Source organism: Alosa alosa, chromosome 1, assembly GCF_017589495.1.
Source record: "Alosa alosa isolate M-15738 ecotype Scorff River chromosome 1, AALO_Geno_1.1, whole genome shotgun sequence".
Taxonomy (NCBI): Eukaryota; Metazoa; Chordata; class Actinopteri; order Clupeiformes; family Clupeidae; genus Alosa; species Alosa alosa.
The window spans coordinates 27,641,214-27,658,996 of record NC_063189.1 but is presented as its reverse complement, the minus strand read 5'-3'; the positions used below and the strand labels follow the sequence as shown (position 1 = coordinate 27,658,996).

The window sequence follows — 17,783 nt, the reverse complement described above, 5'->3', positions numbered from 1 at the left end:
TGTTATTAAACGGACGCAAAGCAGAATATGGAAAGAAGGGGGCACCAAGGCCGACGCAATGGGCAAAGACGTGGCTGCCGTGAAATTTCATGAAATTTCATTTTATCACTGCTTGTGTTTTCTTTTATCACTGCTCCCCGAGCGCCACTGTTGTTGCAGGCAGCTCACTGTGCCGGGATTAGTGTGTGCTTCACCTCACTGTGTGTTCACTGTGTGTTGAGTGTGTTTCACTAATTCACAGATTGGGATAAATGCAGAGACCAAATTTCCCTCACGGGACCAAGTATATATATACTTATACTATACTTACTTAATAAATAAATATACATATACACAATGTATTGAGGTACATGCACACACACAGTATACACATAAATATACACATATAAACACACTTTGTGCAGAAACGCTCATTCACACACACTTCCCCACACACTGCAAGACACAAATGTATAACACACACACACACACACACAAATGTGTGCCCACACAGTGACTGTCCTTGAAGCAAAGTTGTGTGGTGGGCGAGCATATTTGTGCAGAGGCCTGTTTTGTGTGGACTGTGGCACTGTCGTATCAGCACTTTGCAGGGATCTCTGCCTCTCACCTGTAATCTGTCTGAAAAGCCTGTGTGCTCAGATTTACCATGCTACGCTATGCTACGCTATGCTATGGGGATTCCCTATGTAAATGCCTCCGTCTGTACATGCCGTGACCAAAGCCGCTGCTTTGAGAGCGCTGCCGCCTGCGTGTGAAGTGCCGAACAGTTTTGGCACCAGCATCTAAACAAGAAGAAGAGGAAGGAGAAGACGAAGAGGCAGCCGCGGCAGCAGCAGCAGCGCTCTGTTCCCCTCCTCCGCACTCGAGCTGCCAGCGGGGCAACCGAGCAGGCGGGCGGTAGGAAGCCCGGCCGGATCCAGGCCGAGATAGAGTGTGTGTGCATTAAAGGCCTCTGAAGTGCTGCGTGGCCCATTTTAAAGAGTGGAGGCTCTCGTCCCCTTCTCTCCACAACTCCATCCCTCCGCTCTGCTCCCCTCCTGCCTCTCCTTTTTCTCCACTTTCATTTCCTCTCCTCTCTTCTCTTCACTGCTGTTCCTCTCCTCTATACTGACTCTCACTTCCTCTTCTCTCCATTCATCCTCCTCTCTACCTTCCTCTCTTCTCCTCAACCCTCTTCCTCTACCTCTCCTCACCTCTCCTCTCCTCACCTTCTTCCACTCCTCTACAGCCCCCTCCTCTCCTCTCCTCTCCTCCTCCTTCTTCCACTCCTCTACAGCCCCCTCCTCTCCTCTCCTCTCCTCTCCTCACCTTCCTCCACTCCTCTACAGCCCTCTTCTCTCCACTCCTCTCCTCTTCTCACCTCTCCTCTCCCCTCCTCTCCTCACCTTCCTCCACTCCTCTACAGCCCTCTTCTCTCCACTCCTCTCCTTCTCTCTGTGACTGTGAGTCTGGTCTGATTCAGATTGTTAATTTTCCGTCTTGTGCGTCTCCCATGTTGCTAGCCTGTCGGGCAGAGCAGGACATGGGTTGCAGCGTGCGGCAAGCAGATAAGAGGCAGGTAATTTAGGCGGCAGCAAACCGACCATTTTCCCTCACATTTGAACCTTTAATGGTCTGATTGAAGAGGGCTGATTGTGCTGAAGGACCCCTCTCACCTGGCCCTCGGGTGACCTGATTAGTGCCTGATTGAGAGGATATCCTGAAAATCAGTCACATGCTAGCAGACATTGCCTAATATTAAGCCTAAGCAGGAAAATGGATAGTTTTTTTTTTTTTTTTGCGAAAATAGATTTTTCTTTTTTTCCCTTTTCTAAATGCTGGGCTTTGCAAGGCTCCATTTTACCAGCACTTTACCATTTGCAAAGTCAAGCAGGCAAATGAAGTGAGGGAGGAACTAAGGAGTGCTCTGATTCGATTTGCTGGCAGGGTGACGTGCAAACATATTACTCCTACAGATGCACTGATCACTCCCTGGAGCACAGCTTAATCTGTGCATGCCACCCCTACATCTGCTGGTGTCTGGATGAAGGACTCAAAATCGACTGCCAAAATGTGGGCAGATCAATGGAGGACTGGAGTATTAACAGCTGTCTAAACAGAGTAACACCACCAACTAGCAGATATCCAGGGTTGGGTAGTAACGGATTACATGTAATCTGGATTACGTAATCAGATTACAAAAAATCAAGTAACTATAATCAGCCCAGATTACAATAAAAAAATTGTGTAATCAGATTACAGTTACATTGTTGGGGATTACCTGATTACATTTTATCATGCAAACAATGCAACTTTTTTATGATTTTTTATTTTTTAATTTGACAAGCAGTTTATTCGGATGTTCACTTTTTAGACTTTTTAAAGATATAGTTAAGAACACAATTATTCATACCCCTGGCAAATATTGATTTTTCTCTTGACCAATATGTTTGTTCTTACTTAAAATGACACTTGCACATGCCAAAAGGTTGCAAGACAATGTGGTAAAAACATGGAATCAAATATTTATTTACCACCACAGTTCTCAAAATGGTTCATATAATACCCACCAAGCCTCTTCATGTCTCCACAATGATTGTAGACTGCTAGCCTAGAAATCTAGATGCGCCCATAGCGGCAGCAAATTACATTTGCTGCCAGGGCTAGTCCAGCAACTCTTCGTTGGCTTGTGAGCTCCAGAAATCGAAACTCAATCAGGCCAATGAAATCGTGTATAGAGTTGTTAGGTGGGCTTAACATAATGATTGATGGCAGAGTTGCAACGGTTTGGCTTGAATTCCCTGCTACTTGAAAACAAATAAGATGGATGTTGCTGTTGGCGAACAGTGTGACACGAAGTTAAGCTTTTATTAAGTTGCCAAAGCGTTTGAACTAGCCAACTACACGCTGGTGGGAAAACGCATGGGACTCATAGCTGCTGCGCTGTCTATTGCGTGCAGAGGGAATTTGAAAGACAACTGATTATCCCGCCCCTCGGACTGAGCACTGTGAACGGTGAGTGCCCAGACCCTACATTTTAATGTGGGTCTGGCTCGTCAGGCTAGTAGACTGCACCTTTTTAGCAGCAATCTGGGTTTTGAGGCAGGAACGATTATTTGCCATCACTTTGGCCTTGTGCTCACTTTTTTGACAGATTGAGGTCCACTCTAAAATGTTGATATTGTTCTCTGTTAACCATTTCTTGCCTTGTTTGGCTGTATGTTTTGGGTCATTGTGTGGTTTAACGTTCAAATGCTGCCTTTTGGGGCAGCAATGGCCTACTGGTTAGGGCTTCGGCCTTTGCGCTTGCCGGTGCGACTATACTAATTCACGGACTGGGATAAATGCAGAGACCAAATGTCCCTCACGGGATCAAAATATATACTACTACTATTGGAGCAGGTCTCTCGGCACACTGCCTGATCTTTTCCTCCTAATCTTAATGTAGCCTCTTGTTTTAGTGTTGTTCAAATGCTCAAACACTCAATGATGCTCTGAGAAGTCTATGTTCGGTCCAATTAGGTTTTATTGGTGCCTCTCCCACCCTCTGTGTGTCTTGCAGACAAGATGGTGTGTGTGTGTGTGTGTGTGTGTGTGTTTGACACCGAGCAGGTGGTAATGCTCTTGTGATAATGCAGGGTCTTCAGGTCTGCCTGCAGCTCAGAATAATTGCCCTTGGTCCAGGAGAAATAAAAACATGGAGGGTGTGTGTATGTGTGTGGTGTGTGTGTGGGGGGATGAGTCTTTCAGGCTTTTAGTGGGCAAGGATGAGCAGGCTTCACTTTGGTAGAGATGGTGGAAGGAGCTAGCGTGAGAGTGAAGAGGTGAGGGGAGGGGGGCACTTTTCAAGCATGATTTATTGGCTTAAAGTGTTTCCTTTCCTGATCCTTTTACCTTTCACTGTCTCACTCACTCACTCACTCACCAGGACCCCATTCTGGTCTATCGTCCTCTCTCTCTCTCTCTCTCTCTCTTCTTGTTCTGCTCTTTCTTTTCTGGTTCCCATTTTTCGTCTTTTCCTCTGTCTCGTTTTCAGCTAGCTTTTGCCATCCATCCCCTCCGTGTTTTATAATCTCCACCTTCACTGTTTTCTCTCTCTCTCTCTTACTATCTTTCCTTACTGTTTTCTCTCTCTTCCTCCCTGCTTTCTCTCTCTCCATCACTTTCTCTCAATTGTTCTAATTCTCTCCCTCCCCCTCATTTGTTTTTTTGCTTTTAGCGTGGGTTTGGAAATCTCTTTAAACACCTGTTGACAGGTAGATGAGGCCTGTGTGTGATTGTGTGTTTGTGTGTGTGTGTGTGTGTGTGTGTGGGTGGGTGTTTGTGCGTGTGCATGTTTGCACACACCCACCCACACACACAGGCACACAGACACACAAACACACTTTGCTTTTAGTGTGGGTTTGGAAATCTCTTTAAACACCTGTTGACAGGTAGATGAGGCCTGTGTGTGATTGTGTGTTTGGATGGATTAGGTGTGTGTGTGTGTGTGTGTGTGTGTGTGTGTGTGTGGGGGTGGGTGGGTGGGTGGGTGTTTGTGCGTGTGCAAATGCACACGCACAAACACCCACCCACACACACAGGCACACAGACACACACACAAACACACAAAATGATTTACCTATACATCCCTCCTCCACACACACACACACTCTCACACATTACCCACACATGCACCAATTCACTCTCAGAGTGAATTATCTTGGTGTCAGTCGTCATGTAGCACCTCGGCCTCAGCTATGTTTGTGTGTGTGTGTGTGTGTGTGTGTGTGTGTGTGTGTGTGTGTGTATGTGTGCATGTGTATGTGTGTGTGTGTGTGGCCATAATCCCGTCTCCAATGCAGATGAGGCATGGAGCAGGGCCAGGGAGGCGGACATGCCTCTGCTCTCGGCGTGGATATAACTCAGGACAGCTGTTCTGGGGATTAAACGCCCGCTCGGAATTGACACTGAGCTGGGTCGCTACATATTTCCGGGTATTAGTGGCACTCGCTCTCCCTTTACACACACACACACACACACACACACACACACACACACACACACACACGTCCAACTCCCTGCTGAGGTCTCTCAGTGCTTCACTTTGCCAGTGTGCTCTCTGTCCGTCTGTTCATGTTGTCTGTCTGTCTGTGGTAAACTGTGGCTTGTAAGTGAACAAAGTCTTGAGGATCAGCTGGAAACCAACATTCTGCTCGCTTTCCTCTGTAACGCCTGAACTTCTTGTACAAGCACTCACACACTCTCTCACACACATCCACAGTACTTGACAGACTGACACATAGAAGCACACAAGAAAAAGAAGAAAAATGCCCCCCTCCCACTCATACACATACAGACTTTGGTCCTTGTCAGAATCTAATTTCCTGTTTGGAGTGTCCAGAAGGAGATGGAAGAGAGATGCGGCTGAAGAGGGCTAGAATACACAGCGGAGGGGAGGAACACTCCTACACTCTCCTCTCCTGTCATCCCTCATCCCCTCCCTCTCCCCCCTCCCTCTCCCTCCTCCCTCTCCCTCCTCCCCTCCTCCCCTCCCTCTCTCCCTCCTCCCTCTCCCTCCTCCTCTCCCTCCCTCTCCTCTCCCTCCCTCCTCCCCTCTCTCTCCCTCCTCTCCCTCCTTCCTCTCCCTCCCTCCTCCTCTCCCTCCCTCTCCTTCCCTCTCCCTCCTCCCTCTCCTCCTCTCCCTCCTCCCCTCCCTCTCCCTCCCTCTCCTCTCCCTCCCTCCTCCCCTCCCTCTCCCTCCTTATGACTGCTGAGTCTGCCACGACACCCCCTACTGTGACCTTTCAGCAGTCTGATTGGAGGCTAGTGAAAGAGAGAGTGATTAGGGTGTTGGATTGAGTTTGGGATTGGGATGTATTTTGCCGAATGAGATGGTTTTAGCGGAGCTGTAGAAGCCATGGCATCACTTAAACTGTGAGTGTCGGCAGCATTGCAGATTAAAACAATAAAAAAAGTAGATTATTGGCAATTTGACGCAATAAAAAAATACATTAAATTGTATTTATGTGAGGCATTATTAAAAAAGATAATTGGCAATTTGGCCGCAAAAAAACACAACTTGGCAATTTTATGATAAGAAAAAAAACTGCAACAGTCAGTTGTTTTTTTTTTCTGAATAAAGCATTGCTAACGTTGTCATGCATACTTCCTTTAAATAAACCATCAATTTTTTCTTAATGTTAATGCTGAAAATAGAGCTGAAGTGCAAATGATGTCTGGTTGATGTGACAGCAGGCCCTGGTGTGGTGTGGATACGTACACACGAAGCTCTTTGGCGTCAGTGCATTGACAACTGTGAATGGCATCTAAAAATACTGTAGCTGTCCCCATGCTACAGTTCACACAGCTGTGGGATAAGGCACCTTACCCCTCACGGCTCCCCGAGCGCCACTGTTGTTGCAGGCAGCTTACTGCGCCGGGATTAGTGTGTGCTTCACCTCACTGTGTGTGCTGAGTGTGTTTCACTAATTGGGATAAATGCAGAGACCAAATCTCCCTCATGGGATCAAAAGAGTACATATACTTATACTTATACAGTACTTATAGTTTCTCTCAGATCAGGTTCTCTCACTACAGTTATAACTTTTTTCTTTGTGCATGCACATCTGTGTGTGATGTATACATGTCAGGGGGTTTATATGATTGTGTTGGTGAGTTTGTGTGTGTGTGTATGTATGTATGTGTGTGTGTGTGTGTGTGTGTATGTGTGTGTGTGTGTGTGTGTGTGTGTGTGTGTGTGTGTATGGGTGTGTGTGTGTGTGTGTGTGTGTGTGTGTGTGCGCGCACGTGTATGCATGCGTGCGTGTGTTATTCCAGTCCATAGTCCACCCATACAGCAGAAGAGTAAAATCTGTGTGTGAGAAGTTCACACCTGTCATGTTGAAGTGAAAAACAACAGTAAATGGAAGGCCTCTGTTTTTTTTTTTTTTCAAGACCAAATGTAAAAATCTCTACAATTCCTTTATGGACAAAAAACGCCTTCTCACTGTAGTTGTTTATTTATTTGTCTGTTTATTAATTTCTTTTCTGTTGTTCTGAACACAGCTGGAGACGGCAAATTGCATTTGCATGTCTCAGAGGCTAATGAACCAAATGAGAAAATGATTGGTGAGGTGGTCTTTTGTTTTTTCCTAAGTCCCCTTTTGTGGCTGCTTGAAAGCCTTTCTGTCTGAGCAGAGAAGGAGATAGACACGAATAAGATGGGGGGGGGGGGGGGGGGGGGGTAAACAACAGCCAAGTGCTGCTTCATGGGCCTAATAAATAGATTACTGAGCATCAACAGGATACTCTCAAGCTGAGTGAAAGAACTCTGCTCCCATGACGATATGTCAAGTAAACACTATTAGTCTGCTGCCAGGAGATACAGGAAGTCTACGATGGGAAAGGCCCCGGTCACTACCCATAAGCCCTGTCTGTCTCTGTCAGTCAAACAGGGTAAAGTCCAGCAGATCACTATGTGTCCATTGCTCTCTGTCAGTCTCGGTGTCTCTCCTACTTCTCCTTGCCCTGTGGACATGTGAGAGAGGGTACAGTGGGTCTTAATAGATTTTAGTAGGCTTTGTACTGCTCTTTCTCTTTCCCTCTCATACATCTACACACTTTCTCTCTCTGTTTCTCTCTCTCCCTCTCTCTCTCACACACGCACTCACACAGGCACACACACACATGCAAAACACACACAGTGATGGGGTATTTAATGTCAACACCTGTTTTGATTTAGGAGTTCTCTGGTGTAATAATATCTCCTCTCCAAACAGGTATGACAATTCTACTCCAAAATGGCTTCACCGTTCTTTCGAAATAAGCCAGCAGTCTGGTCTTGGCGTGGGAAATGCTTTTCATATTAATCCGTCGACACTCGACTGTGCCGTAGTGATAGCAGTCTCTGCCGTCGCATTCTCCCTGTCAATAAAGAGATCACTTGCCACTTCACACGCGTGCCGCTTGGCTCGACGAACGGCTCGTCGCTAATCACCCGCTCGGCACTCCACACTGTCTATGTCTTGAAAGGCAACCCGTCGTAATTTGAGTTAAGACCTTATACTGTCGTCGTGCACCATCAATCAAAGCACTTTTTCTTTTAAATCTTAATTGCGCGTCTGCCGACACACACTGACTCGGAGGCGATGAGGCAGACGAGAAGCTTTAAATGGGCAAAGTGGTTAGAGAAGGCAGACAGATGTCTGCACAAAGAGAAAACACTGACCTGATGATGACACTACCCCTGCCTAATTGCAGATAACTGACATTTCATGACTCCTTTGGGATGTGTGTGACGTTCAAATGTCAGAGATGAAATGGTAAGAACGTGTCACCAAAGTGTTTGTGTGAAACCTTAATAAACAAAGTCACAGTTATTTGCATTCACATTTGCATTTAGATTCATTCATTTGGCAGATGGTCTAAACCAAAAGGGCTTATGAGTAAGGTACTGTATAACTCAATAAAGCTCAGTAGTGCATTAGCACATGGTCTTACTGACCCAGGATATGACACACACACACACACACACACACACTCACACACACACACACACACACACACACACACACACACACACACTCACTCACTCACTCACTCACTCACACACACACACACACACACACACACACACACACACACACATACACATTCTTACAAACACACCACCATAGCTCAGTAGCTTATCAGCTCATGACCTTGCCAACATGCTGGGGCATGCTGGTCCTTGAGTAAAACAAAACTGTGGACATTTATATTGCAGTGGTGTGACCGATGGAAAAGTCGACCACTAAAGCACAGCGATGTCTTTCCCACCATGTGGCACAGCTGCAGTCTCTAGTGATGGTGGCAAGGATTCACTGTTATCAGCCAACACACACACACACACACACACTGTACATACATACTCTCAGATTGACATTTCACTCCCCAGATACACACGACTTTAAAAAATATGAGGAGGCGGAGCTGCCGCACACATGAACAGTGCAGAATTACAAGCGAAGATGTTTGCACAGCTCCCAGCTATTTGAAGCTCTCTGACTGAATGTGACAATGACAGCTTTGGTGTCTTGCGGAAGACTTATGCAAGGGTGTCTTTGCCAGGTTTTGTGCTTAAGGCAAACACTTCTAAATCACAGTACACAGTGTAGTCACTTTGATTGTATACCCATTCCATGCTGTGATATTCATATTTTATGGCTGGCTACCCACCCCCTCAACCTTACCTTCAGAGTAGACCTGAGGAACCCTGCTAATATCAAGACTGGGTGCCAATTAAGGCTAACCACTCTCCAGACTGTTGTTTTGTGTTTTCACATGTTGCATGTAATCATTAAAGGTGCAGTCAGGGATTTCGCAGGAAGTCGCGTTTGTTTGTTTTTATGTTTATATTTAAATGTATGATATTAACCAAGGACCAAACAAAACACGCCAGAGGGCGTGGGGCAGATGGGGAAGGGGTAGATGGGGGAAAAATACATGAGTTTTTTTTCCCATATTCTTGTCAAAGAATATCCTCCTTCTTTAAAGAGGGTCTCAGTTCTCAGAAGTAGTACCTAATTTCAGAGCTCTTTTTGAGTTTGTTTTTGGAAACCCATTGATATATCCTTTTATCAGGAAGAAACTGCGTAATGTTATGTTCTTTCTGAAATATGGGGAAAACACTGTTTGTGGTCCTTTCCTATCATATGTCAGTGACCATAGTATTTTTTCAGATCTGCAGTATACTCTGAATTACCTCCAGATATCTGAAGCGGATGTTTTAAACAGAAATAATCTTAGGACAGCATAACCAACACATTTTCTAACTTACCCTACAAGTGTCAAATAAGCAAATAATTCTTACTTTTGATATTGGTGCCACATAAACAGTGAAGAGAATATTCTTTCAATGGCCTCTGCCAAATAAAAATTCACAAAGGAGCCCCTTTCTTTATAGCTGGAGGTTGATAAAGATGACAATTACGTACTCATTAATTGGTGTTTCCTGTAAGATGAACGGTGAGTGGGAAATGTGTCCCGTGCGATGTGAGGAGCACTGGGTGGGGAGCGTTTTTATTGGGCTTAATGTGTCTGAAAATGACCCGCAGGCCTCCGTTTGCCAGCTCCGCTAGACTCGCTTCTGCTTAATGTGCAAGTATTGGCTTGTCCTGAGTCAATACGTCTAATTACTCTATTCCTGCCACTTATTTCTCACCGTGTCTTAGATTTTACTCCATTTCATTATGCCACTGTACACGAGTCGATGGCCCCCTGCTTAAGGCTATCTTTCCCTCTGTCTCTCTGTCTCTCTCTCTCTCTCTCTCTCTCTCTCTATGTCTATGTCTGTCTCTGTCTGTGCCTCCCACCCCCCACTCCAGCTTTGTCTGTCTCTTTGCTAATGCCCCATTGTGCCCGCTGTTCTGACGCCAGGCTGGCTGGCCTGGTCTTTAGTGCCTGTTGGGCCGGTGAGCTGTGAGTGTACTGGAGCACTGGACTAGAATGAGGGAAAGGGAGAGTGGGGTGGGGTGGGGTGGCAGTGACTCGTTTCACAGGAAAGGTATTTGTGCTCAAATTGCTCAATTTTATTTCATTTTTTGTGCTGCAGTTACAATAATGGATTGCTATTTCCCCATAGGGTAGCCTGCCTCCGTTAGCCGGGATAGGACTTCCTGTTCTGATTAATTTTGCCGACGTCCTGTAAATGAAACAGGGCAGGCGCAGGGGGTGAAATGAATGACTGGGTATTGACAAGAAGGAGTTCATGGTTCGGTCAAGACCTGTTCTCTTGCGACTCCTCTCTCCAAAGCTAGCGCTGAAGAGCACCTCTTGGATGAGTTTGAGTGTGTGTGTTGGGGCTGCACTGTGTGTTCCACTTCAGAGAGAGACATTATAAATCCAAGATCCAGAATCAAGACTCCATCGTAAAATATGCTAATAGACTGGCTGTCTCCCTGTCGCCGTCCCATTCCTTTTGTTGTCTGACTCACTTACTATCCACATGTTCTGACTGTTATACTGAATAGACTTGTGGCCTCCCAGCTCATTTCTGTGGACGTTATTAGCATGCCAATTACAACTATGCATGGCTAAAGCAAAACATTTGTTTAAACATTAAGTACGCTGCATAAGCACGCTGTCTCTGTTTCTCTCTCTTTCCCTGTCTCTCTCTCTTTCCCTGTCTCTCTCTCTTTTCCTGTCTCTCTCTCTTTCCCTTTCTCTCTTTTCCTGTCTCTCTCTCTTTCCCTGTCTCTCTCTCTTTCCCTTTCTCTCTTTTCCTGTCTCTCTCTCTTTCCCTGTCTCTCTCTCTTTCCCTTTCTCTCTTTTCCTGTCTCTCTCTCTTTCCCTTTCTCTCTCTCTTTTCCTGTGTCTCTCTCTTTCCCTTTCTCTCTCTCTTTCTCCCTCACTTTCCGCCGGCTCTCTCGGGGGGAGGGGTCTGCAATAATACAGATGTTACGAGCCAAATGTTGCCATAATGGTGTCATCTGGTCAGAAATTAATGGCATGTTGCATCATTCCAGGGAAAATTCCCCATCAATTCCAGAAGCCTATCTGCAGGCTTAATTACAGACGGAATGCTGACTGGGGTTTTCATTATAGGAGGCCAAGAAAAGGTCGGAATAGATTTGCCAGTGTTCGTCTCCCTCCCTGCATGACAGGATTTTATTAGCCAGCCCAAATGTTGTAATAATTATATTCCCTGCTGCATAAATGTAATGGAGGTTTAAAAGCAGCATTTCTTTGTGTTCCCGTACCTGGGGATGTTTGTCTGCTCGTCGCTTTCAAGTGAGCGAGAGCTTGCGCACACACACTGATCCCACCTGTCCCAATCTAATCAGGCGTTATGTTGCTGATACACTGTGCGGTGTAGCACAAGCTACTGGTATGAAAAAAAACTGTGGAAATGGGGTCGCACTTCAAAAATGGCTGTACAAGTAGTTGATGGCTTTGAAGCAAGCGTACTGTTTTTTTTTTTGGCATGCGGTCATTGACAGAGTGAAAGATGATGCCTCATGTCTCATGTTTGGTATCAGAAACAAAGCACTAATAATAAACATCCAGCATGAAGGCTGGCATGGCAAGGCAGGTAAATGCCCGGGTCGGGTTTGGTGTGTGTGTGTGTGTGTGTGTGTGTGTGTGCGTGTGTGGGTGTGTGTGTGTGTGTGTGTGTGTGTGTGTAGAGGTGGGGGCTCTCAGACAAGGCAAGATGAAAGCAGAGCCCCTCACATTGAATTAGCCTCCATCAGGACACACTAATGCTGTATAATAGCTTCAGACATCTCCCAGGGGAAGATTGAGAGGTCGGGGTTTACAGGGGAGACACCCGGCTCTCTGCCACACTACTAACCTTGTTAAAGAAGAGAGGGGGATGGAGAAAGAGAGCAAAAGAGAAAGAGGCAGAAAAACAGACAGCTGAAGAGCTAGAATCATGGAGAAAGAGAACGAGTGAAGAGAGGAGGAGAGACGTTTATACAGAGAGAACAAGAGTGCAGAATTATTATTATTATTATTATTATTATTATTATTATTATTATTATAATAATAATTCACATTATTATTATTATTAGTAGTAGGTGTATCATCACCATCATCATCATTATCAGCAGCAGCAGTATTGTAGTAGTGTTGTCAATGTCATATTCCAAATGCATGTATTCAACTGTTTAGCACCACTCTCTCTGAACAGTCATACCAATAAAGCAAGTTTGAATCAAATTGAATTGAATTGAATTGAAGAGAGACATCGAGAAAGAGATTGAAAGAAAAACAAAGAGATGGATATGGATGGATTCATATGTCTCAGCCAACAGCTGGGTGTGCAGGAGCTACTGTAGCTGACCCAGCTGAGCCATTCGCTTGGGAAGGCCTTTCATATTCCTGATGCAAACAAACACCAAAGCAGCTGTAGCCCCCCTGTGCAACCCACGCAGGTGCTTGTGTGCATGTTGCCATCGCCCGACACACACACACACACACACACACACACACACACACACACACACACACACACACACACACACACACACACACACACAGTACTGTAAGGTAGTGGAATCTTTTTCAGTGATGAGGACTGTGATATTTATAGAGAAAGGGATACACATTATCATATACACATCCACACTCAAACACACACACACAGTGCTACAAGAAGAGGTTATTGAGTGAGATGTCTTGAGGACCCATGTTGATGATGCAGTACAGACGTGCCAACGCGGCAGCCTTGCGTGCCCACTCCTGCCTGCCGGCCCCTGCAGTCTCTCCGGACTTGCCTCACCCCCCACCGCACCCTGGTGCCCCCTCGCCCAGCTGCCTACCCACCATCCTGCTGTGCCAGTGCCGTATGCTGCTAACTGGGGTATTTATGCATCAAAGCGCCGTGCTGTGCAGCTCTGCGCTGTGCGGTGTCAGAGGATTTCTGTCTGTCTAAACGAGGGGAGATAAGGCCATGGCGAGCTCAGTCTTAGGAGGATGTGTGTGTGTGTGTGTGTGTGTGTTTGTGTTTCTTTAAAAAGGACTGGGGGGACTCAATTGTGTTTGTGATGTACTGTACTGCATAGGAGTGTTTGTGTCTGTGTGTATTTCGTAGTGTTGTGTTTGTGTGTGTGTGTGTGTGTGTGTGTGTGTGTGTGTGTTTGTTAGTCTGCTAGTGACACTGTTTGGGAGAGGAGCAGCTGTGCTCATCGTCTGGGCCTACAGAGGAAGACAATCCGTCCCCTCTGGATTTACAGGGTCATCAGGACGCACTCGCTAAGCTTCTAGGAACTTTCTAGAAGCGATTTGGGCACGGGGCACAGCCTCGGAAGGGAAGGGTGTGAAATTGTTTCATTTCTTCTGTCATTAATTGCGTCTGTGCATGTTGAACCATGCTATTGCGCCGGGTTTTGAATGGCCAGCACTAATCTAAAAGTCCATTTGGGTCCCTGCTGTGAGGCTTAGCCTGATTATTCTTTTTTCCCTCTGGCTTTTTCCCTCTTCATTTTCGGTGGCTTTGAGAGAGCAACTTGGGGCAGCTGATTCGCCAGCTGCTGGTGTGCATTGAAAGGAAAATTTGGGTCTTTCAGTTTCTGTTTATTTTCTTCACTTGTTGTTGCTAAAGTTGGGTTTATGCTTCTATGGTTTGTTTGCTTGTTTGAGTGAATTCACATCCAGGCACACTAGATTCAGCAAACTTGAGGGGAATGAGGGGAACATGATTCCTTTTTATTAAAGTTAGAAAAATTTGGAATATTTTTGAATATCTGTTTGAAGGTTTGCCTCTAGCCTGGGTTTTCCTATGCTGCCTTACGCGCAAGATTTTATTCACGCTGCTAGGCAGCCTGGATTCTATGGACTTTGTTTTCACCTCAACGAAGGAACCAATCACAGAATGGAGGGAGGGCAGCAAGACGATGACGACACACCGAAGCCGTTATGAGCTATGTACAGACGCATTTGATAGACATTCGTAGCACCCAATCAACGGCTCTGGGCATTTGTAAAACACGTTTCAAATACGAGAAAATGAATGTCTAGTTCCCAGACCCCATCTCAATGAGATGAGGTCTGACGTTAGCCAGGCTAGTTTGCCTCAGTATAAAGCACAACTATTTTCCCTATACAGCCAGCGAAATCCATGGAAAAGCATTATGTGGCTTCTGAGTGGCCTTGTACCTCTTCCACCAAACGTCACAAAGCCTTTTGAGAGGCCACTTATTTTCCATTTCTTTTGAGAGACCCTCCTGTTCTCTGTTTCTCACTCCTTGTCTAACGTTTAGTCAGGGTGCTGGAAAGCATATTATTTAGTTTCGTCACAAAGTGGTTCCAGCGAAAGATTGACTTCTCTGGGAAGTTGAGAGTGGCCTGGCAGAGTATTCTTTTGATACTGAATTGGACTCTGAATCAGTACTCTTTTCAACAAGTCGGCTAAACATGCACGGCAGTCAACACAATAGACTAATTCAGAAGTAAATGCGGCTGTCACATCTGTAATTATATATGTACCATGTATCGTGCTGCTTGGCTTTTTAGAGCGCATGTGAAATTGCGGCAGTGCAGCACAATTCTTCCAGTCAATACGTAAGGGTGTGATTATGACCATGCTTCAAAAAGGCATGGGTCATTGGAGCGGGCGCAGAGGCGTTCGATGGAGGCCTTTGCAGTCCACTCCGCTGTTGTTTGTCCAGATCACACCTGCCTCAGCTCAGCTGTAGCCATTGATCAGTGGCTTGTTTTGTGTTTTGTTATTTTCCCTGCCTGGGGGAAGGGGAGGTGGGGCGGAGTGAGTGTGACTGTGGTTTTGGTTGTGAGGCGGGAGCAAAACTGAAAGGCACACGCACACGCACACGCACACGCACACGCACACGCACGCACGCACGCACGCACGCACAGTCGCACACACACACGCACACAAAAACAATAAAAATACAGGTGGCGTAGTTTCAATCATGTCCTTTTTGGCTGCTCTGCCTGTGTTCTGTTTGCTTATTAGCTTCAGGTGTGACCTGTGTGACCTTGGCCTTTTGCCAAGATCGGGTGGCCTCCACGCTCACTAGGCCATGTCGATGTTTTTCTACTTTGTTTATTTTCTAGTTGTCCTTAAATTTCCTAATTATGTTTTAATATTTTTGTTAATAAATACCCCTAGACTCAAGCCCCTTTGACTGTTTGTCAATTTGTGTTGCATCTGGCCTGGCTGGCTGTAACATAATGGGGTCTTCGTCCTTCGTTTGAACTGTTTTAGTAGGACACAGCAAGTTTTGGGGATGTGCAGCAGCGAATCATCCAGTTTTCATACTCTTTTTGTTTGTCGCTTCGAAATTTGTAGTTTTACGCACTACAATTGTGGTGCTTTACAGGTCAATAGTGTCGGGGATTAGATTTAGTGTCTTAATTATGTATTAATATTTTTGTTAATACATACCCCTAGACTCGAGCCCCTTTGAGGAAGAGGACACTACTAGGCTATTTCAGATGTTTGTGCCTTTCTAAAGAACGGATGCCAGCTAGCTTTGCTGTGTTACAGTAGGCCTAGCCTACGTTCAGAATCTACATTCAGACATCTGGCAGTCTTTTTCAGTTGTGTGTGTCAAGTGCTCATTTTGTGAGACAGAAGGCAAAACTGAATATCCCTCCTGCATATCCTGCAGAAGCGGGCGGGAGAGGGAGGGAAGGTTGCGGGAGCGGGAAAATCTGTCAAATCTGTCCTGGGCAGACCTCTACATTAACATTCTGATTCTGTACAGATTCTTTGATTCTATAAAGCCTTTGACATATACTGTACAAGCATAGAGATTGTATGAAGGGATTTTCATGTTGCTTACCTGCTCCCCCCCCCCCCCCCCTTCTCCCTCTCTGTTTTTACAGTGAATAAACACAAGCCATGGATTGAGACGTCTTACCACGGTGTGATCACAGAGAACATGGACACGGTTCTGCTGGATCCCCCTCTGGTGGCTCTGGACAAGGACGCTCCCGTGCCCTATGCAGGTACACACACGCCTCACTATGTGTGCTTGTTTCATCGCTCAGGGATCAGTGCTTGTTGTTCCTGCATCTGTTCTCTCTCTCCCTCTCTTGTTCTCTCTCTCCCTCTCTCTCTTTCTCTCTCTCTCTCTGCCTGGCCTTGACGTTGAGCTGCATGTTTCTCTGAGCTTGGCTCATGCTGGTGTGTTATTGATGAGAGGAGCAGCTCGGGTGCACAGGCAGCAACTGCCTCCGTGGTGGCTCTGGCTCTGATGCGGTACTGAGATGCACTAGTTTAGGAGCAGATCAGAGCCAGCACAGACCCGGAACAGGGCCATATCAAGGGCCAAGATGCCCCAGAGGTCATTACTATTTTGTATGGATGTCTCTCGCTTCTCTTAATGTTTCTGAAGACAAAATCATGCTTTCATTGGTTGTCAGTGCTCTCTCTCTCTCTCTCTCTCTCTCTCTCTCTCTCTCTCTCTCTCTCTCTTTCTCTGTCTCTTTCTGTTACTGTCTTTACTTGAGAGGTATCACAAAGTCATTGCGAAACAACAATCACAGCGGGGGCTCCAGGGGCCAAAGCTCTTTCCATCTGACTGGCTGTGGAGAAGTACTGGCGCCGGAGAACAGTGCCTCCGCCCTCATCTCGCTCTCACGGCTGCGTGCCTCATCTCTCCTGGAGAGAGAGAGGGCTCGGCTTCGCAGAGCTCGCTGGCTTGCTCGTATCCATGCAAGGCAGTTTTGCTGATGCCAAACCGTGGGCTTACGACTGGAGACACAAGGAGGGTGGGGGTGGAGAGTGGGAGGAGGTGGTGACGGTGCTGATGGTGTTTTTAGGCATTTGCACTGTAATTAAACAAAGTGACTTTTCAGGCGGTAAAAAGCAAGGGAGGAGGTGTTTGAGATAAGCAGCGTTCTGCACCTCATTATGGGGGGAAAAAAACAGCTTAAAAAAACTCTGCTCTCTCAATGTTGCTGGAGACAGGGAGTGTTCTGTCTGTGTGTGTGCTTTTCCTGACTCACTCTCTTTTCAAAGCAAGCTGTCCTTGAACCACTAACACCCTTTTTAAGATGTCTCATCATAGAGGCACTGAAAGAGACTCACGCTTTCTTACACACTATTGCAGTCCTGGAACCACCCACAACTCACACACACACAAACACACACACACACACACACACACACACACACACACAAAAAAGAGAGAGCGAAAAAAACGTTGTCAGATAAGGTGAAGTCTATGAACAGGCATCTACGATGTTGAAAATCAGCATCAAAGTCAGCTCAGCTCAGTGACGGAGAACGACAGCGTTGCAGAGGAGCCAGGAAAGCAAATAGAGCGCTGTGCATGGGAGCGCTCGTAACGGCGGCGTGCCCCTGAGCAGAGCGG

General features: G+C 46.2%; 1 protein-coding gene across 1 annotated transcript in view; it reads left to right on the top strand.

Moving 5' to 3' along the window:
* The window catches only part of clstn2a (calsyntenin 2a), a 237,553-nt gene that overhangs the window by 67,248 nt on the left and 152,522 nt on the right, over positions 1-17,783 (top strand). The window contains 1 exon segment of the mRNA XM_048257133.1: positions 16,291-16,413. Within this exon segment, the coding sequence (XP_048113090.1) occupies positions 16,291-16,413 (123 nt within the window).